Raw genomic sequence first — 25953 nt, forward strand, 5'->3', positions numbered from 1 at the left:
ATATGTATACAAATGGCATAAAAACATGTCCAGATGTCATAAAAGAAACAAATAACTTGGGAATTCCAGCTACCAGAAAGCAATCTTGATGACAACAGCATAAAGAAACGCTGAAGTAAGATTCAGGCATCTCTAACTGCCAGATTTAGTTGCATTTTTTGGTGGCTGTTTGTTATTAGTGATTTAGTAAAAAGTAAAGGTAAAGGTAGTCCCCTGTGCAAGCACCAGTCGTTTCCGACTCTGGGGTGGTGTCGCATCGTAATATTTTCACGGCAGACTTTTTTACGGGGTGGTTTGCCATTGCCTTCCCCAGCCATCTGCACTTTCCCCCCAGCAAGCTGGGGACTCATTTGACTGACCTGTCACGTTCTCCGGGTGCAGGCAGGCAGGAGTCCAAAGCCAGTCCAAGGTCAAAGTTCAGGCTTGTTGGCGAAACTGTGGCACGAAAGCTTCATCATTACGCTGTTGGTGGGACTGCCCGATTGTCAACTCTTTTTGGCAAAAGATTATCACCCAAGTAGAAAGCATATCCGGAACTACAATCCCAAGACAAGTAGAGATCATTATTCTAAACGACTGGCAGTCTGTAAAGGCCACAAAGTCCAAACTATCCCTTATTATCTCGCTTATAACAGCAGCCAAGAACATAATAGCCCTGAACTGGAAATCCAAGCTCAATTTGTCTATAGATAATTGGATCCTTAAAATTTGAGATTTCATCACGATGGAGATAATCACAGCCGATATTGACACCATAGACCCGATAAAGGCAGCTAATGACTTCTATGCAAAGTGGTATCCAATTCTGGGTAAGACAGAGGATGACACCACTCTTTCTTCCTCACTTAACCAACGGGTTATCCACAAGAGCATTCTTTTCTCGTGATCACTCTATAGCTGTACAACTCCATGTTATGTAACAGTATGTACGTGTAATGAAAATTAAGGCATTACTGTATCAATGTTACTCTCTGTATACAAACACTATATTTAAATAAATAAAAATTGTGTTTTTTTTGGGGGGGGGGGGGGAAGCAGGAGCCAGGTCACCAAAGCAAAATCGCAAACCGGAATCCCAAGTCAGTGTCCGAAAGCCAAAGGGTCAGGGTGCCAAGGAATTCAAGCTTGTCAGGATCTGTGTGGATGCAAGCCAGAGAATCGACCTGTTGCTTCCACGAGGTTGTCAGGTCCTGAGTGTGAGTTATATGGGAGCCTTAATCGGCCTGCTCCCTGGGTGGCCGGGACTCTGCTAGAACGTAGGGCTGAGGGATCTGAAGCATCAGCGTGCCTCATGTCTCCGCTCTGAAAGTTCCTTCTGGAATGGGCTGGGAACTCTTGAGATGAGAGGGGGAGAGAGAGCTTGGAGGAGATTGATTGTCCACAGCCAAAGCTGGTGCCTGGAATGTAGGGAGAGTGATTGATGGGCCAGCTGCTGGTTGTTCGGCTGAGGAGCTGGTAGGCAACTCTTCCGGGTCTGTTAGCCCTTCCAGCTCCCCCTCGTCAGGACTCCTGACGCGACCTCAGAAGGATGGAAAAGGCAGAGTCAACCTTGAGCCGGCTACCTGAACCAGCTTCCGCCAGGATCAAACTCAGGTCGTGAGCAGAGAGCTCGGACTGCAGTACTGCAGCTTTACCACCCTGCACCAGGGGGCTCCTAGTTATTTTTGTAGCGTGGTTCGGTTTCATTCTCACCGGCACTGCCTCAGGCAGAGCAGGCGATAAGTCATCTTTTAAATAAACAAAGATTATAGTATCTGATAAGGCTTCAGCTGGGAAGAGAACGCGAGTTTTGGATAGATCTATCTAGTCCAGATAATCCAGAGAGAGCTGTCAAGATGACATGCCTATCTAAATGGATCCGTTCTTACAAATTTCCATCTCTCCTGGCAACCTCTGATACGATTTGCTCGGGTATCTCCTGCATTAGTCTTTGGCCCGGAGCAGACAGTATGTTGCAACGCAGGGGTTGTGTGAACAGCAGCTCCCTTTCTCTGTGTGTTGGTTGCCTAGCCGCCCACCAAGATCATAGCTAATTCAAGGCATTCGGGTGCTCCAAGGAAGATATGCCCCAGGGCTGTCAAACTCATTTGTTAGGAGGGCCAGATCTGACATAAATGGGACTTTGTGGGGCTGAGCGATGCGTGTCTTGAAATGTAATGCCAAATAGCAGAGATATAGACTTATAGAGGACGCAGGCCAACGCAATTAAAGGCATCGTTTTTTAACTTAAAATACAAATGCTTTAAACTCTTGCAATATATTTAAAAAAACAGAAAGGGGGGATAGTAGAGGATAGTGGGATTTTGCAATGCAATTTTAAAAACATCAAGAAAAAGCACAAGGATCACAGCAGAAACTTGAAAAAAGAAAATGCTCTCAGCCTGGGAAAACATGAAATGGCAAGGCATTGCAATCTTATTCCCACCCCACCCCCAGGTCTACTCAGTGTCACGCCCCTGCCACCCCCCTTGGAGGTCTCCTTGCATCCAGCCCCCCCCCCCGATGGCTTCTGGCAACCAGCTGTGGAGGTCTCAGAACTGGAAAGGGGCTGGGTTACACACCCAAAGCCTCCTATCCCCGGTGGTGCTTTGGGCTCCTCGTCCTCTCTCTCTCTGGGTAGGCAGCCCTCTCCTTGCATCCACCTGCTTCCTCCCTGACCTCTCAGCTTGGCTGCCTTTTATTTCCCCCTCTGGCCCCACCCTGACTCTCCCTCCTTCCTCTGGGCTGGCCCCGCCACTCCTTATAAACCCCGACCCATGGTGTCTTGGGGCGTTTCCCCGCTCTCTGCTCCCGAGCCAGCTTCCCGGAGGGCTGTGCACCAGGGCGTGGCGGCACTGGCCACCACGGCTTGGGGGGGGGGACCTCCTCAGCTTGCTGCTGCCCCAGCCTTGGTCCTCCGCCACTACGGGCGGGTCTCTGCCCACGTCGGGCGGCTGCGGGACCTGGTGCAGCCGTCACCTGGCTCCCCAAGCCGCTCCTGCAGCTTTGGGATGAGTAGGGGGCCCTGGGGTGGTCCCGGTGTCCGTTGGGGGGGCTCCTTGCTGATGGTGCTTGGCTGGGCGGGCAGCCACGGGGAAGACGCCCCCCCCCCCAGCCAAGTCCCATCTCAGCCGACTGGACATCTCAGCAGGACACTCAGATTAGCAATGGCTCTCCAGTGTAATATCCCCCTTTAGCTGTAAATTCTCAAGTTAGAGGACTCACTATGCTGACATACTTGATACAGAGCATCACTGCCACAGACAGTTTGGTGTAGTGGTTAAGTGCGCGGACTCTTATCTGGAGAACCGGTTTGATTCCCCACTCCTCCACTTGTACCTGCTGGAATGGCCTTGGGTCAGCCATAGCCCTGGCAGAGGTTGTCCTTGAAAGGGCAGCTGCTGTGAGAGCCCTCTCCAGCCCCACCCACCTCACAGGGTGTCTGTTGTGGGGAGGAAGGTAAAGGAGATTGTGAGCCGCTCTGAGACTCTTCGGAGTGGAGGGCGGGATATAAATCCAGTATCTTCATCTACCTCACAGGTGTCTGTTGTGGGGGAGGAAGGGAAAGGAGATTGTGAGCCGCTCTGAGACTCTTTGGAGTGGAGGGCGGGATATAAATCCAATATCTTCTTCTTCTTTATACAGAGTGAGCATAACTTCTGCGGGGGGGGGGAGGATGCGTTGTGTGTGTATTTGGCATAACTTATTCTGTGATTTTAAAAATGTTGCTTCATTTATGCTGGCCTTACCGGCCAAGGGAAAGGGGTAAGAAGTTCCGAGGGCCACTAAAAAGCAGCCCCGGCCCCCTCCCCCCCACACACACACCTGGCACCTGAGATCCCAGAAGGCAATTACATCCAGTCCCTTTCAAGCGCTTCTAGAAACTTGCTCCTTATTAAAATGAAGGAAGTGGCTCCTAAGAAGTTGGAGTTTGAACTCTCTTACCGCCTCTTTCACTTTTCCTCAACTCCCACAGCATCTTAGCACATACATAGCTCTGGTGGTGGAGTTGACTGAGACAAGCTCTGTCATTCTATGGATCTGTGACATTTTTATCCTCTGCTTCTGCCAAGGGATTGATTTATAATAATAAATTTATTTTAATAATAAATTTATTTTTGTATCCCGCTCTCTGCTCCCGAGCCAGCTTCCCAGAGGGCTGTGCGCCAGGGCGTGGCGGCCTCTGCTTCTGCCAAGGGATTGATTTATGATTTCCCCCTCCCTTTGTCCCTCTCCTCAACCCTCTCTTCAACTCAGCTTAGGCTGAGACAGAGTGACTGGCCCAAGGGCCCCCAAGTGAGCTTCCAAAAAAGAGCGGCGATCCGAACTCGGATCTACCCAGTGCTGTTCCACTCACACCACGCTGGCCTTCTAACACCCCAACACGGAAAGGCTGTTCTTTGCCCTGTCTTCGAAGGCTTTTCCTTTTCTCTCTAAACCGCTGAACCCAAATCTGATTTCGGTTTTTTCACCTTTGTCGGGACACCAGATGGAAATCCTCTGCCCCGGTGCTTGATTTTGCAACCGGCCCGTTGCTTATGTCAGCTCCCAACTGCATTGATCGGTTTGCACAGGAGCTGAGGGCAACAGGCCGTGAACGAGGCTGTCTCTGGCCAAGAGAGAGGCCGCTGCCGTCTGGCGAGGAACGTTTTCTGACAGCAGTGCTGATTCTGTGAACTCGGGTCGCAATAACTTGGCATGAGATTAGAAAACGGGAACTAAATACGATTGTAGGGTTGCTGGGTCTTGCCTGCTGGGGGATCTTCTTTGGCGGGGGGGCCCTCTATGATTATTCTAGTTTTTTTCTCCAAATACTAGAGTAGGGGTGTCAAACTCATTTGTTATGAGGGCTGGATCTGACCTTGTCGGGCCGAGCCATGTTGGGCTGAGGCCATGTCGGGCCAGACGATGTGTGTACCTATTTAAGATAAGGTAGCAGAGAGATAAAGTTTATAAAGGGCACAAACAAACACAAAGATTTTTTTTAAAAAAAATACTTCAAATAAAACATGCTCAAAACATTAGCACTCGCTGGTCTTCAAGGTGCTTTCTTTGTATCTCTCCTGTGTGATCCAGGGAACTGGGCAAAGGAATAGGGTTGCCAAGCCCAATTTAAGAAATATCTGGGGACTTTGGGGGTGGAGCCAGGAGACTTTGGGGGTGGAGCCAAGATCAAGGCTGTGACAAGCATCATTGAACTCCAAAGGGAGTTCTGGCCATCACATTTAAAGGGACGGCACACCTTTTCAATGCCTTCCTTCCATAGGAAATAATGAAGGATAGGGGCACCTTCTTTCGGGGCTCATAGAATTGGACCCCCTGGTCCAATCCTTTTGAAACTTGGGGGGTATTTTGGGGGGAGGCACTAGATGCTATACTGAAAATTTGGTGCATCTATCACAAAAAACAGCCCCCCCCCAGAGCCCCAGATACCCGCGGATCAATTCTCCATGATTTTCTATGGGAATAAATCTCCATAGGGAATAATAGAGTTCCCAGCAGACATTTCCCTCCCCTCCCCCCGCTTTCTGATGACCCTGAAGAGGGGGGAGGGCCTCCAAACCAGGGGATCCCCTGCCCCCACCTGGGGATTGGGAACCCTACAAAGGAAGCTCTTTCTCCAGCCACTCCTCCATCAGTTCGATCTACTTGGAGTAGAGATTGTTCCGAAACGGAAAATGTTCAAGGATTTCTCATGGAAAATATTCTGCTCTACATATCTCAATAGATCTGCAGTTGTCAGGCTTGCTGCGATGCCAGCCAGTCATGTTAGATGGACAGAATATGGGATGTGAAATATGGACAAACCCCAATGCTTGTACAAGGTGCATTTGCCTCCATTTGCGAACGTTAAAATACGTATTTAAATTAGAATCAATACATTTTCTGATTTAGATTTTCCCAGAAAGCCCAAGCCTCTGAGGCACTATACCAAGGGTGTCAAACATGTGGCCCAGGGGCAGAATCAGGCCCCCGGAGGGCTCCCATCGTGGGGGGGAAAGCTTGCTTTGCCAGGCTCTCTCGGTTGCACAGCAGAGCTACTGAGCCAAGCCTCCCTTCCTTCTATTGGCTGAGGCTCCTCCCCCTCCTGGTCCCCGGGGAAAGAAGGAAAGAGCCAGAGCTTCCTTTGCCCAATTCCCTGGATTGCATGGGAGAGATACAAAGAAAGCACCATTAAGACCAACAAGTGCTAATGTTTTAAGCAAGTTTTATTTTAAGTTTAAAAAAAAATTTTAATTGTGTTTGCCTGTGCCCTTTATAAAGTTTATATCTCTGCTACCTGGCCTTACATTTTAAGACACACATGGCCCAACCCGACAAGGTCTCATTTATGTCAGATCCGGCCCTCATAACAAATGAGTTTGACACCCCTGGCTTAGAGGGAACACTGCTATGAGGTAATCATTCAGAAACATCCCCAAAGTCCCACCCTGTTAGGGTTGCCAAGTCCCCCGCAGCCTCCGGAGGTACCATAGAGTTTTCCCTCCCAAATTGCTAGAATGTCCGGGGAAACCATAGAGTTTTCCCAGAAGCTCCTAGAGCGGCCGGAACGTGATGTCGCCGGTGCGATGACGTCACTGCGAGTGATGTCATCACACCGGCGACATCAGGGGAGGATTCCCCCCACCGGCCCAATGCAGGCCAGCGGGTTGGGAACCTCCGGGGTGGGAGAACCCCTGCCCGGCCCGAGAACTTGACAGTCCTACACTCTGTGGACCTCAAGAGGAACACTGCCTCTGATCATGGAGGTTCTGTTTAGCTCTCCTAGCTAACAGCAGCCCTCTTGATAGTGGTTCTGCTGACGAGGGCAGTCTTCTCTGTCTCTCTCGCTCACTCCGTATTCCTGAGGTCTGTGGCTGACCCCGCTCTGCTTCCTCTCCGTGGGATGCCTTGGCGACGCTTTGTGTTCTGCGTGTGGCTGGGTACATTGTGTTGAGCCGAGACATGGAAAAGGTGGGGGAGAGGCGTGGAAGCGGAGGGTGCTGCAGACAAAAGGAGAAGGTGCTGGAGAGAACAAGACCCCGGGAAACAGATTGGGCAGGCGAAGCAAAGGAAGCTGAATCACGCTCGTTTGCCGCAGATACAAAGAAGGCGGAAGGTTTTGTCAGAAATATCAGAAGGGGGGCACTGGGGGATTAACATAAGAACATAAGAGAAGCCATGTTGGATCAGGCCAATGGCCCATCCAGTCCAACACTCTGTGTCACACAGTGGCCAAAAAAAGGTGGTTCACAAGTGGGGCTATAAGCCCTTCCACTGTGCCCCCCCCGAGCACCAAGAATACAGAGCATTGCTGCCCCAGACGTTTCCCACAATAAGCTGTGGCTCATAGCCACTGATGGACCTCTGCTCCATATTTTTATCCAGTCCCCTCTTGAAGCTAGCTATGCTTGTAGCTGCCACCACCTCCTGTGGCAGTGAATTCCACATGTTAATCACCCTTTAGGTGAAGAAGGACTTCCTTTTATCCGTTCTAACCTGACTGCTCAGCCATTTCATGGAATGCCCACGAGTTCTCATATTGTGAGAAAGGGAGAAAAGTACTTCTTTCTCTACTTTCTCCATCCAGAGCATACTCTTACAAACTCCTATCATGTCATCCCGCAGTCGACGTTTCTCCAAGCTAAAGAGCCCCATGCTTGCTTCTGTCCAGAAGCGTTCTTTTCCTCCATGGGCTCAACGAAGGGATTCATCAGCCGTTGGCCACTGCTTGGCAAGGATATGGGGTGACTGGAGCCAGCAGGTGACTGGCCGCAGCAGCCTTGGTTTGATTTATTAAATTTATACCCCATCCTATCCCACAGGTGGGCTCAGGGCGGCTTACAACAGGACCCGTCAAAGGAGAAAAGCAGGAAAAATGATAAAACAATAGATCAGGGGTGGCCAGCTGTAGCTCTCCAGATGTTTTTTTGCCTACAACTCCCATCAGCCCCAACCATTGGCCATGCTGGCTGGGGCTGATGGGAGTTGTAGGCAAAAAAAGCATCTGGAGAGCTACCGTTGGCCACCCCTGCAATAGATGGCACAATAAAACAGTAACAAGAACAGGGGCCTTGTGTCCTAGAATCATAGAGTTGGAAGGGGACCTCCAGGGTCATCTAGCCCAACCCCCTGCACAATGCGGGGAACTCACAAACACCTCTCCCAAAATCCATAGGATCTGCATTGCTGTCGGATGGTCATTTAGCCTCTGTTGAAACACCTCCAAGGAAGGAGAGCCCACCACCTCCCGAGAAAGCCTGTTCCACTGAGGTTCTGCTCTAACAGTCAGGAAGTTCTTCCTCTAATGTTGAGCCGGAAACTCTTCTGATTTAATTCCAACTCATAGGTCCTGGTCCTACCTTCTGGGGCCACAGAAAACAATTCCCCACAATCCTCACAAGTCCTTGAAGATGGTGGTCATCATATCACCTCTCAGCCGCCGCCTCTCCAGGCTAAACATCCCCAGCTCCTTCAGCCTTTCTTCATAGGATTCGGTCAGGCAAACATGGATACCCCGCCAAATTCCAGTGTCCAATTCCTATCCATCCAGGCACTAGAGAAGGGGCCTTGAGCAGGGGAAGCCAGAAAAACTGAAAACGTCCGCTGCCTCAACTAAAAGCCTGGTGGAACAGTTCCGTTTTACAGGCCCTGCGGAACTGTGCTAAGTCCCACAGGGCCCTGATCTTCAGTGGGAACTAGTGTTGCCAAGTTCCTGGGCCGGGTGGGGGTTCCCCAGGGTGGGCGGGGTTTCCCCCACCCTGGAGGTTCCCAACCCATTGGCCCGCATTGGGGCAGCGAGGGGGATCCTCCCACGATGTCGCCAGCAGAATGACATCGCTCGCAGTGACGTCATTGCGCCGGTGACATCACACGCCGGCCGCTCTAGGCTCTTCTGGGGAAACTCTATGGTTTTCCCAGACGCTCTAGCAATTTGGAAAACTCTATGGTACCTCTTGTGCAAAAACAGTCCCCCACCAGAGGCTGCAGGGAACTTGGCAACCCCAGTGGGAATATGTTCCACCAGGATGCCCTTGCTCTAGATGAGGACAAGATATCATCAGGCGGGTCTGGACCGGATCACAAACAAATGCATTGGTTTGCTTTTGGTCCAGGCTGCTGGCCGAGGACAGCTGAATTTGGACCTGGAAGGCCAAACGTGTCATCTTCTGGTCCCAGAACCTTTTCCTATTTGTGATAGGAAGCGCTGCTGGTTGCAGCTTACGCCAACTTATGGCAAACCCCATAGGACTTTTTTTTGTAGCAGGTACTCCTTTGCATATTAGGCCACACACCCCTTGATGTAGCCGCTCCTCCTGGAGCTTACGGTAGGCCCTGTACGAAGAGCCCTGCAAGCTCTTCAGCAACCCTGTATGTGGGAGACGCTACTGGACTTGATTCTAGCTAGTTGCTCTACAGCAGAACACCACAATTAACCAACCCTCTGAGAGAGTCCCAAGTCAGCCGTGCTAAAATTCTTTAATGTGTCACAGGGCTTTTTTTGTAGCAGAAATTCCTTCGCATGATAGGCCACACACCCCTTGATGTAGCCACTCCTCCTGGAGCTTATGGTAGGCCCTGTACGAAGAGCCCTGGAAGCTCTTGGGGGATTGGCTCCATCAGGGGTGTGTGGCCTGATATGCAAAGGAGGGCCTGCTTCCAAAAAGCCCAGGGGTTTTCAAAGCAAGAGACATTCAGAGGCGGTTTGCCGTTGCCTGCCTCCGTGTAGCCACCCTGGGCTTCCTCAGTGGTTTCCCATCCAAGTAATAACCAAGGCCAGTCCTGCTTAGCTTCTGAGTTCTGGTGAGATCAGGTCAGCTTGGGACCTCCAGGTCAGGACTTCTCCATTGTAGCCCCTCACTTGTCCTGTTTTAACACTGCTCCAAAACTGAGTGGGGTGGGAACATCTGTCATTTCCCCACCCAGCATCACTGCTAGGTTAGCTGAAGAAGGCACATCTCACCAGCCTTTGGAAGTTCTGAGGTCAATGCAAAGGGCTTTTTTTGTAGCAGGAATTCCTTTGTATATTAGGCCACACCCCCTGATGTAGCCAATCCTGGAGCTTCCAGGGCTCTTAGTCCAGGGCCTACTGTAAGCTCCAGGAGGACTGGCTACATCAGGGGGTGTGGCCTATCATGCAAAGGAGTTCCTGCTACAAAAAAAGCCCTGTGAGATTAAAGAATTTTAGCATGGCTGACTTGGGACTCTTTCGGAGGGTTAATTGTGTTCTGCAGTAGAGCAACTAGCTAGAATCAAGTCCAGTAGCACCCAAGAGTCCTGCAAGGTGGGGGTAGCGGTGGTGTGAGCTTTCATGGGTTAGTACTTGGATGGGAGGCTGTCCTTAAAATACCCAGTCGGAAGGCAGGGGCAGGCTTCTTCAGCCACCTCCCTGAATAACCTCCGGCCCCCCAGTAGCGGGTCAGTCACCAGAGGTCACCATAACTTCCAGGTGCGCGCGCGCGCACACACGCACACACATTGCACATGAGAAATACAAAAATAATTTTAAAAGAGAGTGATGGTTCTGCTGTCCAAACTTTCTGGTAGAGAAAGACGTTTGCCAGCATGAGCTACCTAGGGTTGCCAGCCTCCAGGTGAAGTCTGGAGATTTCCCGGAATAGCAACTGTTCTCCAGACTACAGAGATCAGTCCTCCCAGACAAAATGGCTGTCTTGGAGTATGGTCTTTGTGGCATCCTGCTGAAATCCCTGCCCAGGCTCCACCCCCCCCCCCCCCCGAATTACCAGGGATTTCTCAACCAGTAGCCAGCAACCCTGGATGTGGGAGATGCACTCAAATGCACTGGAGATCCAGGCACCTTCTGATTCCACCCCCACCCCAAGAAGGAGACATTTCTCACCGGTCTTTCCTTGAAACCTTCCCATCTCTCTGCCTCCTTTCCCAGCTGCCCCTCACACACCAGGCACATTTTCCTTGAAATGATCCAGCCCGGAGGTCTCTGCTGTACACGGGGCCTTTCATAGGCGAGGCCTTTTCTGCTTATAATTCGGTTTCATGGCTGGAAAAGCTTTCTTTGTAACCACCCCCACCCCACCCCACCCCACCCCTGTCTTCAGCTTGCTAAGTGCCTGCCGGCTCCATCTGCTTGTATTCCAAAGTAACTTAATTCCTCTCGTTTGCAACGGAAGAGAGATGCTGGCACAGGGTCTCCCTCCCATTAGGCAGGGCATGTGTGTGTTGAGGGGCAGGGTGTCGGTTTCGGGATATTGCAAAAAACTGCAGCAGATTGTCAGTCACGATTATCAGAGCTTTCTTTCTGGAAAAAGAGGTGCTGGAACTCTCAAGTGAGAAATGACGGAGAAACACACAGGTGCCCCTCATGAACTTTCAAACCAGGGGTGTCAAACTCATTTGTTGGATCTGACATAAATGAGACCTTGTCGGGCTGGGCCATTTCGGGCTGGGCCATTTCGGGCTGGGCCGGGCCATGAGTGTACTTATTTAAGATTAGGTAGCAGAGATCTCTCTCTCTCTCTCGGCTTGGCTTCGCGAACGAAGATTTAAGAAGGGTGCAATAGTCCACGTTTGCTGCAGGCTCGCTGGTGGCTGACAAGACCAATGTGGGACAGGCAGGTCCGGCCACAGCGGCTGCAGGGAAAAGTCTGATTTAGGGTTGGTCCTGTAGCAGTGCGATTATAAACTTTATAAAGAACACAAACACAATTGAATGCTTTAAAAAAAAAAACTTATAACATGCTTAAAGTTTAGCACTTGTTGGTCTTAGGGTTGCCAATCCCCAGGTGGGGGCAGGGGATCCCCCGGTTTGGAGGCCCTCCCCCCTCTTCAGGGTCGTCAGAAAGTGGGGGGAGGGGAGAGAAATGTCTGCTGGGAACTCTGTTATTCCCTATGGAGATTTATTCCCATAGAAAATCATGGAGAATTGATCTGCGGGTATCTGGGGCTCTGGGAGGGCTGTTTTTTGGGGGTAGAGGCACCAAATTTTCAGTATAGCATCTAGTGCCTCTCCCCAAAATACCCACCAGGTTTCAAAAAGATTGGACCAGGGGGTCCAATTCTATGAGCCCCAAAAGAAGGTGCCCCTATCCTTCATTATTTCCTATGGAAGGAAGGCATTGAAAAGGTGTGCCGTCCCTTTCAATGTGATGGCCAGAACTCCCTTTGGAGTTCAATTATGCTTGTCACAGCCTTGATCTTGGCTCCACCCCCAAAGTCCCCAGATATTTCTTGAACTGGACTTGGCAACCCTAGTTGGTCTTAAAGCTGCTTGCTTTGTATTTCTCCCATGGGATCCAGTGAAGTGGGCAAAGGAAGCTCTGACTCTTTCCTTCCTTCCCCAGGGAACCAGGAGGGGGAGGAGCCTTAGCCAATAGAAAAAAGAGAGGCTTGGCTTAGTAGCTCTGCGGTGCAATTGAGAGCATAGCAAAGCCAGCTCTCCTTCTCCCCCCTTTCTCCCCAAGGGAGGAACTTCAGCCATTGGAGAAATAGGGGGTTTGCTCTGTAGCTCTTGTGTGATTGAGCAAACCTGTCAAAGCAAGCTGTGATGCAGAAGGAAGCAAGAGAGGGAGAAGGAAGCAGACAAGAGCCAGTTGCTCAGGGGCCTGATAGGAGCTCTCCCTGGGCCATATGCTTGCTACCCCTGTTTTAAACCATAGTTGCGGGCCTGAGTTCAAGTAAGACCACAAATACCGGATGCTGCCGTGCAAGAAGACAGGGGGAGACGTGAGAGCCATTCTGCAAAGTAGTGTTTCCGTTGCTTTTTTCAGAAGTCCCAATTAGTAAATGCCAAATGCACAAATCGGCAGATCTTACATTTAAGTAACATAATGAATAAGAGTTCCATAGCTGCAAGCCAATTAAAAGTGAAGAAACTTATAGAAAGCTAAGATTTTTTTAAAAAAAACCCTAATATTAAAAAGTGGAGCTTGGAGATCTCCCAGAATTATAACTTCAGAGTTCAGTTTCCCTACAGAAATGGGCTGTGTTGGAGGGTGGACTCTATGGCATTATAACCCCACGGAGGTCCCTCTCCTCCCCAAACCCCACCTTCCACAGGCTCCTCCTGCCTTCTCCAGAAAATTCCCAAATAGGGTTGCCAGTTCTTACCTGGCTCCCCGTGGGGGAGAGTCGCTCTTGCACACTTTGTGCGGCCCACACAATGACATCATGTCAAGCGCTGATATTTCTCAATAATCAGTCTTTTGTTTCAAATCAAAGCTGTTCTATTGTTAGAAACTCAGAAGCTGTACCAAGGACACAAGCCTTGGGAGTAATGACGTATACAGAGTTACACAGTTGCTATATAGAATATCTTCAAAGGTTACATTACAGATGCATACTTGAGTCACGGGTTCAAAGGTTGCTAAACACAATCTCTTTTATTACACTTCTCTAGCAGAAGATAAGAATTGTCTGTGTGAACCTGTGGGAGAGGCGACTTGAAAGTGGTACCAGCCAGGCTGTAGCATAAACATCCTTGAGCTAGATGGATTTATTACTTGCCCAATGGTTGTAAATAAGGGGGGAGCAGTAAAGAGCCGGCGACCTGCTCTTTGTCTAAGGAACCATCATGTTACAGAAATAAGCTCACTTGACGCATCACCCAGGAGTGACATCATTGCACCAGGCACATCACACATGGATGTTCTAGCAATTTGGGTAGAAAAACCTCTATGGTGCCTTGGAGTTTTTACCCAAATTGCTAGAGTGTGCCCTGTGTGATATGCCTAATGCGATGATGTCACTTTGGGGTGATGTCATCACATGGTCACGTCAGGTGAAATAGAGTTCTTTGGGGCGGGGATCCTCCCACCGGCTAGCTCCATGCAGGTAGGTTGAGGCCGCAAAACTGGAGGAATCCCAGCCCCCAGGGGGAGTAGGGTTACCAATCCCCAGGTGGGGGCAGAGGATCCCCCGGTTTGGAGGCCCTTCCCCCACTTCTGCTGGGCATTCCATTCTCCCCTGTGGAAACTGATTCCCATAGGGTAGAATGGAGAATATTAAGAGACTATGATTTAGAAGTGTTTAAGACGGAATGGAAAAAGTTTAGAAGATATGTAGAAAAAGAGTGGAAAATAAAAGGACATTGGACAATCTTTGATAATGATTACGTTTTAAAAAGAATATAAATTTATATAAATATAAATTTTTGTTTTAATAGTTAAGGGTAACTTTAAATATTTGCATTTTAAGTAAATAACACCGGCGTGGGTCAAGTAACGGGGGGAGGGGTGGGTAGAAAGTAATATATGGGGTAGATAAAAAAAGCTTTTTTTTCCAAAGATGTAAGATATAGATTTACTACCATATGTTACCAATAAAATTGTTTAAAAAGAGAGAGAGAATTGATCCGTGGGTATGTGGGGCTCTGAGAGGGCTGTTTTTTGAGGTAGAAACACCAAATGTTCAGCATGGCATCCAATGCCTCTCCCCTAAATACCCTCCAAATATCAAATGGATTGAACCAGGAGGTCCAATTCTATGAGCCCCCAAACAAGGTGCCCCTATCCTTCATTATTTCCAATGGAGGAAAGGCATTGAAAAGATATGCGGTCCCTTTCAATGTGATGGCCAGAACTCCCTTTGGAGTTCGATGATGCTTGCCACAACCTTGTTCCTGGCTCCACCCCCAATGTCTCCTGGCTGCACCCACAAAGTCTCCTGGCTCCACCCCCAAAGTCTCCAGATATTTCTTGAACTGAACTTGGCAACCCTAAGTGGGAGGCTGGGAACCCTATTCCCAATCCAGAGCAGGCCACCCTATCCAGCTTTTTATCACCCTGCACATCATGGATTGCATTTGTGCAGTTTATCAGCCAGCAGGTGCCTGTTAGAAATAAGTTAACACTTCCTCTTTTTAAGTGACATCCCTTCCTGGCCAATCAGTCTCACACACACACACACACACACAAAAACACGAGTGCCCCTGTTTTCTGCAGCATCGACTGAGCCCCAGGCATGGGTCAAAGCTAGGGGATAGATGACGCATGGCCCATATGTTGGTGAACAGCTGGTTGTCCAGATATCATCCAATTTAAATCTACTCTTTCTGTGCATCCAGCGGGGTTGCATTTCTTCACCTCTGACATGGCTGAAGGCTAAAAAAAAAAACAGCCCATGTTGATGGGTGATATCTTTGCAGGTACTTGAAACCAGACGAGGACAAGAAGTCCAAGCACAAGACAGCCGTCAAGAAGAAAACGCTCAATCCTGAATTCAACGAGGTATTTCTGTTCTGCTTCTTGGATCTTATAGGGATGAGTCTGGGGAGGAGGGGTTTTAACTACGCAACATCGCCAGATCTTCAGCTGGCCGTCTGGCCGCAAAAGTGTCTCTGCCTTTAGATGATTTTGAATTTCTCACCCCTGCAGTTTTCCCACCGCCTTCTGTTGCCTCAAGGAAAGACTCTTTGCCCTGTGTTCCCCCCCCATAAAACTGTGTGCGGTTTTTGCTATTTGCATGTCTGTGAATTTGCCTTCTATGAATAAATGCCATGCAGTGTACATGCAAATGCCGGATAACAATCTAGTCACATGCGCACACAGAATAAGAAGCAGAAAGCAGAGTGCTGCTGCCATTCATGCTAATGTGTATAGGTTTTTCTGTAATGAAATCATGTTGCTGTTCTCTGTCCCTATAAGATTTTAAAAAGCCATTACATCCCAGGGCTTGTCAAACTCCTCCCTGGCTTGCTTGTTTATTAGCAACTGTATAAATGCTCTCTCTCCAGAGACCTGCTCAAAGCATTTCGCACAGTAAAAACTAATACAGTAAAATCGACCTGAAACTATCACTGTACACCTAGGAGGAATGTTTCAGAGGGCAGACATGTTGGAGAGCCAGTTTGGTGTAGTGGTTAAGTGTGCAGACTCTTATCTGGGAGAACCGGGTTTGATTCCCCGCTCCCCCACTTGCACCTGCTGATGTGACCTTGAGTCAGCCACAAGTTCTCACGGAGCTGTTCCTTTCGAGAGCAGCTTCTGTCAGAGTTCTGTCTCAGCTCCAACCTGTCTCACAGGATGTCTGTTGTGGGGAGGGAAAGGAGATTGTAAGCCTCTCTGAGACTCCTTTGGTTAAAGAAGGGCAGGGTATAAATCTAATCTCCTTCGCTTCCTCCTTCTCCTCCTTCTTCATCTTCTGAAGAACAGCTAGGTTCAAATCCAGTACCTCTTTAGAGACCAACAAGATTCAGGGGTTATAAGCGTTCAAGAGCTGAAGTATCTAACAAAGGAAACTTAGACTCTCAAAAGCAACCTTGTTGGTCTCAGAGGTGCTCCCAGACTCAAATGCAGCAAACCTATGGCTGCGATCTCACACACACTAGACAATGCACTTTCAATCCACTTTCTTTTGATGATTAAATTGTTATTTTTTTTTCCAAAGGAAAAAAGGGGGGTACATAAGGAGGGAAGGGGAAAGTATAAATTCATCAATAATTTTCAGATTTTAAGAATAGTTACATACAATAAGTAAAATCAAGTAAGGTCTGCTTTAGTTAAAAAGACATAATTTACATATAAGAGTAGATAATAAAACATCCCTATTACAGCATTTTGAAGTGAGCTATCTCTTTAAAAGCATAGGTAAGAATTTTTTGGTTGCGATATTCTGTTAACAATTTAAAAAGGTTGCATCTTTTACAGTTTAACAGATCCTTGTACTAAATTTAAACCATCCTGAAAAACATTGCCTAAATCATTTAATATTTCAAAGGTAAGAGCAAATAGCAATACATCATTGCTACAGTATTTAAAGTGAATTCTCTCTTTGAAATAATAATCAGGAACTTTCTTAATTGCAGTATGTTATTAACAATAAAAAAAATTACATCTCTTACAATGTGACAGATTTAAATGCTAAATTTAAACCATCCCAATGTTTATCTTAAACATTTAACAATTTCTATGTCTTATTCTTACAGAGGGTTTAAATGCTGGTAGAAAACTGAGTACTAAAAAAAGTTATAACTGTTTAAAGATCTTCATATTCTCAGTGTGAACCGGCAAAATCCAGTTGGAAAGTGCATTGAAAGTGAGTTTGAAAGCGCATTATTTAGCGCATGTGAGATTGCAGTCTTAAGAGGATAAATTCCTTCTTAGTTCTGCCCCTTTTCCTACCAAGTTCTGCTTTCATTTCAGCCTGAACCACTCTGTTCCTATTTTGGTTCTGCCTGCCTGACTCTGCCAGTCACTTAAGTACGAGAGGTTTCTGAACCCGGATCGGTAATGGCTTTTTAAAATCTGACAGGGACAGAGAAAAAGCAACATCACGAAACACACAAGCAAACTGCAAGGTCATGAACTCAAGTTACCCAAGCTTGCTTTGATGTCTCTGTTGGGGACTAATATATTAGTTGAGTCAGGGCTTCTTCTGTAGCAGGAACTCCTTTGCATATTAGGCCACACACCCCTGATGCAACCAATCCTTCAAGAGCTTATAGGGCTCTTAGTACAGGGCTTAAAGTAAGCTCTAGGAGAATTGGCTAAATCAGAGGGGTATGGCCTAATATGCAAATGCATTCCTGCTACAAAAAGAGCCCTGAGTTGGCGACTGTATATTAGTTGGGGACTAGTATACGGCCAGGCCCAACTCCAGAAGCAGCCAGTGTAAGGGCAAGAGTCCCCTCCTTCTGCATTTAGGTAGGAAAAATCCAATGCATAATTACAGGGGGGTTTTGAAGAAGAAGAAGATATTGGATTTATATCCCGCCCTCCACTCCGAAGAGTCTCAGAGCGGCTCACAATCTCCTTTCCCTTCCTCCCCCACAACAGACACCCTGTGAGGTGGGTGGGGCTGGAGAGGGCTCTCACAGCAGCTGCCCTTTCAAGGACAACTACGAGAGCTATGGCTGACCCAAGGCCATTCCAGCAGCTGCAAGTGGAGGAGTGGGGAATCAAACCCGGTTCTCCCAGATAAGAGTCCACACACTCAACCACTACACCAAACTGGCAGGAAAAAGCCCAGCAGAAACTCATTTGCATATTAGGCCACACCCCCTGATGTAGCCAATCCTCCTAGAGCTTACCATAAGCCCTGTACTAAGAGCCCTGTAAGCTCTTGGAGGATTGGTTGCATCAGGGGTGTGTGGCCTAATATGCAAAACCATTGTTTTGCACAGCAGAAACTCATTTGCATATTAGGTCACAACCCCTGATGTCACCATTGTTCCACACAGGGCTTTTTTTGTAGGAAAAAGTCCAGCAGGAACTCATTTGCATATTAGGCCACACCCCCTGACATTGACCTGCGTTCCTGCTCAAAAAAAGCTCTGCATAATTATAAGATGGGGGAGATAGGTGTCACTGGAGGTCCGTGTGAGGAGGCATTTGTGAGTTTCCTGCATTGTGCAGGGGGGTTGGATTAGATGACCCTGGAGGTACCTTCCAATTCTATGATTCTATAAGGGCTGGGGGGTCATACTAAAGGCCCTGCCTTGAGAAAGGTGAAAAGGATGAAGTCTTCAAGTTGGGCTGAGTTCCTTTGGTTAGCACTAAGTCTGGCTAATCCGGGGACCTCCTCTGGCAGGCCTGGGTTTGGAGAGAGGATGGAGTTACCCATTCGATGGAGTTAAACGTTTCTCCTGAGTGTCGGTTCCACTTGCTTCCTCACAGGAATTTTGCTACGAGATCAAGCACGGCGACTTGACCAAAAAGACCCTGGAGGTGACGGTGTGGGATTACGACATTGGCAAATCGAATGACTTTATTGGTGAGTCTGGGGCTCCCACCAGAGCGCTCAATCCTGATATGCCACTTAGGTGGAAATCCGACCACAGACTGCGATCTGAATCACGGATAGATTCCTCCTCTCTCTGTCCCTGCCCGCGACTGCCTTCCGCAGCCTGACAGTTGGTGTCATTTTGGAACGGGTTCACAAGTTGACTTGGCGTCCCAAAATGTTCTCTCTCTCTGAGTATCTAGTGGGCGAGCAGATCCACCTGTCTTTCTGCCTCTGCATGGGCACCCTCCCTTGACAAAGCTTTTTCATAAACACGTTGCCTTTTACAGCACAGCTCTTGTTGTCCCTTCTCTTTATAGTCTTTGCAGCTTTTTTCTGGTCAGTAGCACGTTTTCTTAGGGGCCGTGGGCAAGGTGGGCTAGGGATCATGCAGCCCCCTTCTCACATCAGTAGCAGTCTCCATTCCCTTCTCCACAATCAGTGTCTCCTTCCCCGGTTGCAGGTGATGGAGATAGGGAGGATAAAGATAATCCCTATCTCCAGGGGTCGTTTTGTAGAAAAATAGGTGGTGGAGCTCATTCTGGGATTGTTATGCAGCTGCACCTACCATTCAATGGACAAGGAGGTGGAACTCTCAGATGGAGGAGGTAGAACTCTCAAAAAAGTTCAGGAGTTTTGTTCCTATGAGCTCCCACGGAATCCGAGGCCTGTCTATCTCTATCCAAGAAGATAGATCAAAGTGGGGCACTCTGTTTGGTCTGTGTCAAGTTCCCAACAGTTCAATGATCAATGACAGTCCATTTCAAAAATGGCTGTTTATTGATGCATGACAAGACAGGGCAAGATGGTTCTTGCGAAAACTACCTTTGGCAGGCAATTGCCCTCTTCTTATACCTGGCGCAATAACCGTTACCTATTCAAACCCAAGGCGCGAAGCAAGCGATCCCTCCCTCAATAGTTCTTCCCAGGCCCCTTGCAGGTGCAGACATAATCAGCCGGAGACGACCTTGGCCATCCCTGAGATAAGGCAGAAGGAATGCTTCACTTGTTACACAGAGATAGGAACAGCGCAAAGCAGAGACAGCAGAAAGTGAAAGTGTTCCCAGATACAATGGCAAGAGTCTCTCTTGACAGTTGAGGAGCACCTTTATGACCAATTCAAGGTGTGAGATTTCATGTGCAAGTCCATTTCGCCAGACAACGGAATAGAATGAACAGTCTTATATAGAGAGAGTACATCGATTTTTACATATAGAGGGTACAGTCAATATTTAGGATACATCGATCTCCAATTCTGAAAGATTTATTACCTTCGCTATTCCTCCCCCTAGTTGAACCCAAATGACAATAACCAGAAACCAAGCTTATTATTTTTTTCATCAGTTAAAAACATCTTCATTATTTTGCATGCTAATTTACTGCCCACCCTCTATATGTAGGACCAGGGGAGGAATTCTAACAGGAGCTCCTTTGCATATTAGGCCACGCACCCCTGATGTAGCCAATCCTCCAAAAGCTTAAAAGGCTCTTTTTTGTAAGCTCTTGGAGGGTTGGCTACATCAGGGGTGCGTGGCCTAATATGCAAAGGAGCTCCTGCTAGAATACCACCCCTGTGTAAGACTATTCATTCCATTCCATTGTCTGACGAAGTGAGCCCTCACACAAAAGCTCATACCCTGAATTAAACTTTTGTTCATCTTAAAGGCGCCCCTGGACTCTTTGTTCTGTCTCTACCCAAGTGACAGAGATCAGTTTAGCAGGAAAAAATGGTCACTTTGGAAGGTGAGCTGTATGGCATTATACGCCACTGAAGCCCCTCCCCTACTCAAGCCCCGCCCTCCTCAGGCTCCACCCCCACAATCTTCAGGTATTTCCTCACCCAGAGCTGGCAACCCTACTTTGGGCTAATGGTGAGGGGTGCCTGAAGGGGGCAGCAGAGCGCAGTCCTCAGCAGTCTCCGGTTACTTTTCCCCTACTGAGAAATAGGAGGGCAATCAAGGGTGGATGTTCCACAGACCTGGGTGTTCACTTAAGAATAGCTTGCACTGCAGAAGGGGGATGCTGCTTTGGTGTAGTGATTAAGAGTGCGGACTCCTATCTGGGGGAACCGGGTTTGATTCCCCACTCCTTCACTTGCAGCTGCTGGAATGGCCTTGGGTCAATCATAGCTCTCGCAGAGTTGTCCTTGAAAGGGGGGGGGTTTCTGTCAGAGCTCTCTCAGCTCCACCCATCCCACAGGGTGTCTGTTGTAGGGGAGGAAGGTAAAGGAGATTGTGAGCCGCTCTGAGATTGAGATTCAGAGTGGAGGGCGGGGTATAAATCCAATATCTTCTTCTTCTGTTGTGCTCTGCACAAAAAGACGTTGCGCATCCCTTCACTTCCAACACTGATCTGCTGGCTCCTCCTCTCTTGGGTTGGTGGCCCTCCCCTCCGACCCCTCCTCAGTGAACTGTCTCTGTCTCTTGTGTGTTAGGTGGTGTGGTGCTGGGGATTAACGCCAAAGGGGACCGCCTGAAGCACTGGTTCGACTGCTTGAAAAACAAGGATAAGAAAATCGAGCGCTGGCACACCCTCACCAACGAGCTGCCGGGGGCTATCCTCAGCGATTGACCCTACGAGTGGACCCGGGGACCTGGTCCAACATAGCACAGCACCTGACGAAGGAACGACTCTTGCCTTCGGACTTAATTGTTTACTTCACTGGAAGGGTTTGCGCTCCAAGTCAGCAAGAATGGGGAAAGGGGCTTGGTAAACAAGCAATGGGTTACAATCTGTTTTCCAGTAACGCCTTGGGACCGAGCAACGCCCTGTTTCCCGTTGTTTGGCAAGCTTCAGTCCTAGAGATCTCTCTAGGATGCCTTGAAACTGCAGCAAGGCAGTTTCTTGGGGGGGGGGGGAGGGAGGGGAGCCCTAAGGCCTGCATGCGTTAAAATCGTGAGTTATTTGATCTCCTGACCCCTGTTCTTGCTGCCTTGCGGCTTCACTGGCAACATCAACGCGGAATATACCGAATTTTTTTTTCTTTGTTTGTTCGTTTGTGTGGCTAGTACAACAAAACATTGATTGCATCTTAGCACTAAGAAAAAAAAAAGATGTCGCCTCTTGGGGTTGTTTCTTGATTTGGGAGGAAGGGGGCGAAGATCCAAGTCTTCACGTCATTTTTCCGGTGCAGGGGAAGGGGCCCCGCGTCGAAGCATTCCCTTTGCCCTGTCTGATAATCTGTGCAAAACGTATACGTTAAGGGCTGTGCAGCTGACCAAGCAGTTGCTTCCTTCCTTCCTTTAGTCCCGCCTTCCGCCTCCTTTCCTCCGGGGGTAATACAAACAGACCTACAAAGATTTGAGGCACAAAGGCTTCCTAGAGGTTCCCGAGCAGCATCAGTGCTCAGAGGCCAGAAGCCCACTCTCCTCTCCGGACCCTCCCATCGCTCCTTCACGGCCAAGGAGTGCCCCACTTTTCTTCTCTGTGCAGCTAATATTTTTTAAGAAACCATAAACCTGCCTTTTTCTGTGTCGTGTCATGTCACTGCTTTCAAACAACATGACATTTCCCCCTTTCTCTCTCTCTCTCTGCTGGCTTCGATCAAGTCATTTTTTGTTAAACGCAAGTTCAGAGTTGATCTTTCTGAAACTCCAAATCAGAGAGCGGCTTACATCCAAGTAGTCATCAGAGGAGTCACCCTTCAGCAACATTCAAAGGCGAGTTTTGACTTCCACGGCCAACGCACAGTATGTTAAAAACAAAATTACTTGGATTCCTTTTGTATGGTCCTGCCAATAGCACAATCCAGACTCTTTTGTCCAAGTTCCTTTCATTCAAAAACCAGTTTGTTCATCCGGACTTTGCTTTCTGACCTTTTCGTTTATGGATTTCACATGATGCTAGTTCTCAGGATATTAGTTGACTGATTTCCTGGCAAATCTAAGCCGGTATTTAGACAGCTACCCACAAACAAAGGCGTTTTTCACACGTTGCTCTGAGAAAACAGGAAGTGAAAGAAACACTTCCTGTTGTGGGGGGCTCAGAACTGTAATTGCATGCAGCTCCCATGGGAAAAGGTCTGGAAAAGGCTGCATGAGTTCAAAGCCTCCCGGTAACTCTGCAGTTGTTTTTTTTTTACAAGAGAAGTCTGTCTGGCTAACATATTTGCCATTTATGTCCTATGCATGTATTCTCTGCAGGTGGGGAGAATATCCTCTGTGATCTGACAGAGATCTCTGTCTTAAAAATCTGCTTTTATTTTCCTCTCAATATTATGAGATTGTTACTTCCAAGAAAATCTTCAATCATGGAGTAAATTCAGCATCCTCTTTTTTAGAGCTCCATGATATAGATGAATTTTATTTGGGCAGTCATACCATTTTCCTTCCCTGTTGTGTAACTCTTCTGATATGTTTAACTGGGAAGCAGGCGTTTCAAACACTCGCTCTGACATATATTGTTATCTTTGTACGTGAGGCTCAAAACACGCTTGCGCCTTTCTTGTGCTGCTTGTGAACTTCTGGCTGCTGTTAATGCAAAAGAGGGAGGCATTTGTTATGCTGATGAGTAATGTGGCCATCGTAGGTTTTGTGTTCTTTATTACATTCCCACCAGAAGCAAGAGCCAGTTTACAACTTGCCTGTGAAAATGCCCAAAGGGTCTCAGGACTGCCTACATCAGTTTTCTTCTCTGTGTCCTTGGGCTTTTCCAAATTCTCATTTTTCTTTTTTTATAAGTAACTATTTCTTTACGTGCGTTTTCCTGTTCTGAACATGTTTTGCTCCCTCTAGCGGCCGACAAAATACATCGATGTATTTCCAGCATATCTCCTTCAGATTTAAACTGCAAGGTTTTTATGCTGGGCATAAAGCAGTGTGATATCGAATTTAGCACTAGAGGGAACAAAATGTATAAGAACATAAGAGAAGCCATGTCAGATCAGGCCAATGGCCCATCTAGTCCAACACTCTACATCACACAGTGGCCAAAAAACCCAGGCGCCATCAGGAGATCCATCAGTGGAACCAGGACACTAGAAGCCCTCCCACTGTTGCTGCCCCCCCCCACCCAAAGCACCAAGAATACAGAGCATCACTGCCCCAGACAGAGTATATGGAACTCACCCACCCCAAAGAAACAAGAACTTACAAGCGAGGGAAATGAGAATGCAGAAAACCCCCTTGCAACAAAATAGATTCTTGTACTACACGTGCAACAGTAAGAGCATGCACAGTTTCCCCTGTGCAATGGATTATCCCCATGTAGAGAACAACATGTAAAGGTACCCACAGAAAGGCCAGGACCCATGCCTTGTCCTTGAAGATAAGTTAACACTACTCTCCGTCAAAGCACATATTTTGCCGTTCCACTGGTTTTTCCGACTACCATTAAGACATGCCCCGCGTGGAATTCTTTTGTTTTGTATCAAAGCCTTTTTTTACTGGAACTGTATGTACATATTATACAATATATAAATATACCTTAAAAGATTGCATGCAAGTTGGTGGTTGTCATGCAAAACAACAAAAACAAAAAAGACTTGTTAAATGTTTGATACCGATGTTTTGCTACAATGTGACGGCTGCGGGAAAAAACCGTCGTGAGCTGCATCCCCTACACACATGGAGAGGAAAATTTTGTATTCCAGTATTATGTGTATCTTTTTTGTCAGATTTGTTTAATCTTTATAAATAGAATCTCAAATAATAAAAAAGAAAGGGAGAAAAAAAATCAAAATTGTGTCTTGGAAGTTGTAAATTGAATGAAATCATGGAAATTCCCATGTAGGAGGTGTAGCAAGAGCCACTAGCTTTGGCTGCTTTTTTAAAATAATTAAACACACACGTCCGGATTCAGTCGCAGGAGGGCTTATAGCCACTGCAGTTGAGCTCCGGGGCTTAATTGCCTGAACAGAGAGGCGTTGGGCTGAAAGAGAGCCAGCAAACTGGGCTCAATCCCGGAAAATGGGGAGATGTCAACTGGAATCAGTCAGGGATTACAGCTTCAACGTTTTTCTGGCAGGGTTGCTTTCTCTTCCTCCTGTAAAGACCAGGTTCACAACTGGGGAAGAAATCTTCCATTTGTATCTACAGACAGAAGTGTTACATTTTGTCCTTTGTCCTTTAGTCTGTGTGGGGTACCAGCTTTGATACCTCCTCGAGAAACATGATTGGGCCACACACATATAAACATACTTTGGGAACCATCCAAGTTAGATTACTGCAGGGGTGGAATTCTAGCAGGAGCTGCTTTGCCTATTAGGCCACATACCCTGCATGTAGCCAATCCTCCAAGAGCTTACAAGGCTTTTTGTAAGCTCTTGGAGGATTGGCTACATCAGGGGTGAGTGGCCTAATATGCAAAGGAGCTCCTGCTAGGAATTCCGCTCCTGGATTGCCGTAATGTGCTCTGCATGGAGCTGCCTTTGAAGACTTGTTTGGAAGCTGGGGCAAAGCTTTATGGTGCTGTGTGTATGTTACTGGGCGGGAGCTCATCTTTCCAGTGCCAAAAGATCTATGAGTTGCCAACCTCCAGGTGGGGCTGGGAGTTCTCACAGAATTACAGCTGATCTCCAGAATATTGAGACCAGTCCCCTATGGAGAAGATGACTGCTTTGGAGGGTGGAGTCTGTAGCATTTTATCCTGCTCCTCCTCAAGCCCTGCCTACCCAAGGCTCCCTCGTCAAAATCAAATCTCCAATTCTTTCCCAATTGGGAGCTGACAACCTTGCTACCAGGGCTTCTTCTTTGCAGCAGGAACTCCTTTGCATATTAGGCCACGCACCCCTGGTGTAGCCACTCCTCCTGGAGCTTACAGTAGGCCCTGTACTAAGAGCCCTGCAATCTCTTGGAGGATTGGCTACATAGATAGCCAGAACACAGTACTAGAGCTGATTCCGGCATTGAAATCGATGTGGGGTGGGGAAGGGGAGGAGGAGGAGGCGGCCCGGTGGGGAGGGGGGAGGAGGCGCAGCGGGGAGGGGAGAAGGTGCGAGGGGAGCACAGTGCCACAGGGGAGGCATGGAGAGCGCCAGGCAGCAAGTCTGCCTAGGGCACCCTGGGTGTATAGCCTAATATGCAAAGGAGTTCCTGCTACAGAAAAAGCCCTGGATAAGGGATGCTGGATTAGAGGGCCCTGTTCTGATCCAGTGAGATGCTTCAAAGGTTCTTATGTTTAAGGGGTCGAAGGTTTTGCCTGCTTGACCAGAGTGGTTCTCTATTTCTCTTCCACGTTTTATAGCGAGAGAAGCTGCACAGGAATGGATCACACATGGAAAAAACAAACAAACAAACACCATTCTTCTAGTATTGGGGAGAGGGGGCTTGCCTTGGTACCTTCACCAGCATTTTCTAATAA

At 48.0% G+C, this 25953-nt stretch overlaps 1 protein-coding gene across 1 annotated transcript in view; it reads left to right on the top strand.

The window, feature by feature from the left end:
* The window catches only part of DOC2B (double C2 domain beta), a 224759-nt gene extending 203064 nt beyond the window's left edge, over window positions 1–21695 (top strand). The window contains exons 7-9 of the mRNA XM_060258979.1: window positions 15080–15161; window positions 18549–18645; window positions 21089–21695. Of these exons, the coding sequence (XP_060114962.1) occupies window positions 15080–15161; window positions 18549–18645; window positions 21089–21225 (316 nt within the window). The 3' untranslated portion in view covers window positions 21226–21695. The remainder of the gene's footprint in view (window positions 1–15079; window positions 15162–18548; window positions 18646–21088) is intronic.
* The last annotated feature ends 4258 nt before the right edge of the window (window positions 21696–25953 follow it).

Source organism: Heteronotia binoei, chromosome 18 (genome assembly GCF_032191835.1).
Source record: "Heteronotia binoei isolate CCM8104 ecotype False Entrance Well chromosome 18, APGP_CSIRO_Hbin_v1, whole genome shotgun sequence".
Classification (NCBI taxonomy): Eukaryota; Metazoa; Chordata; class Lepidosauria; order Squamata; family Gekkonidae; genus Heteronotia; species Heteronotia binoei.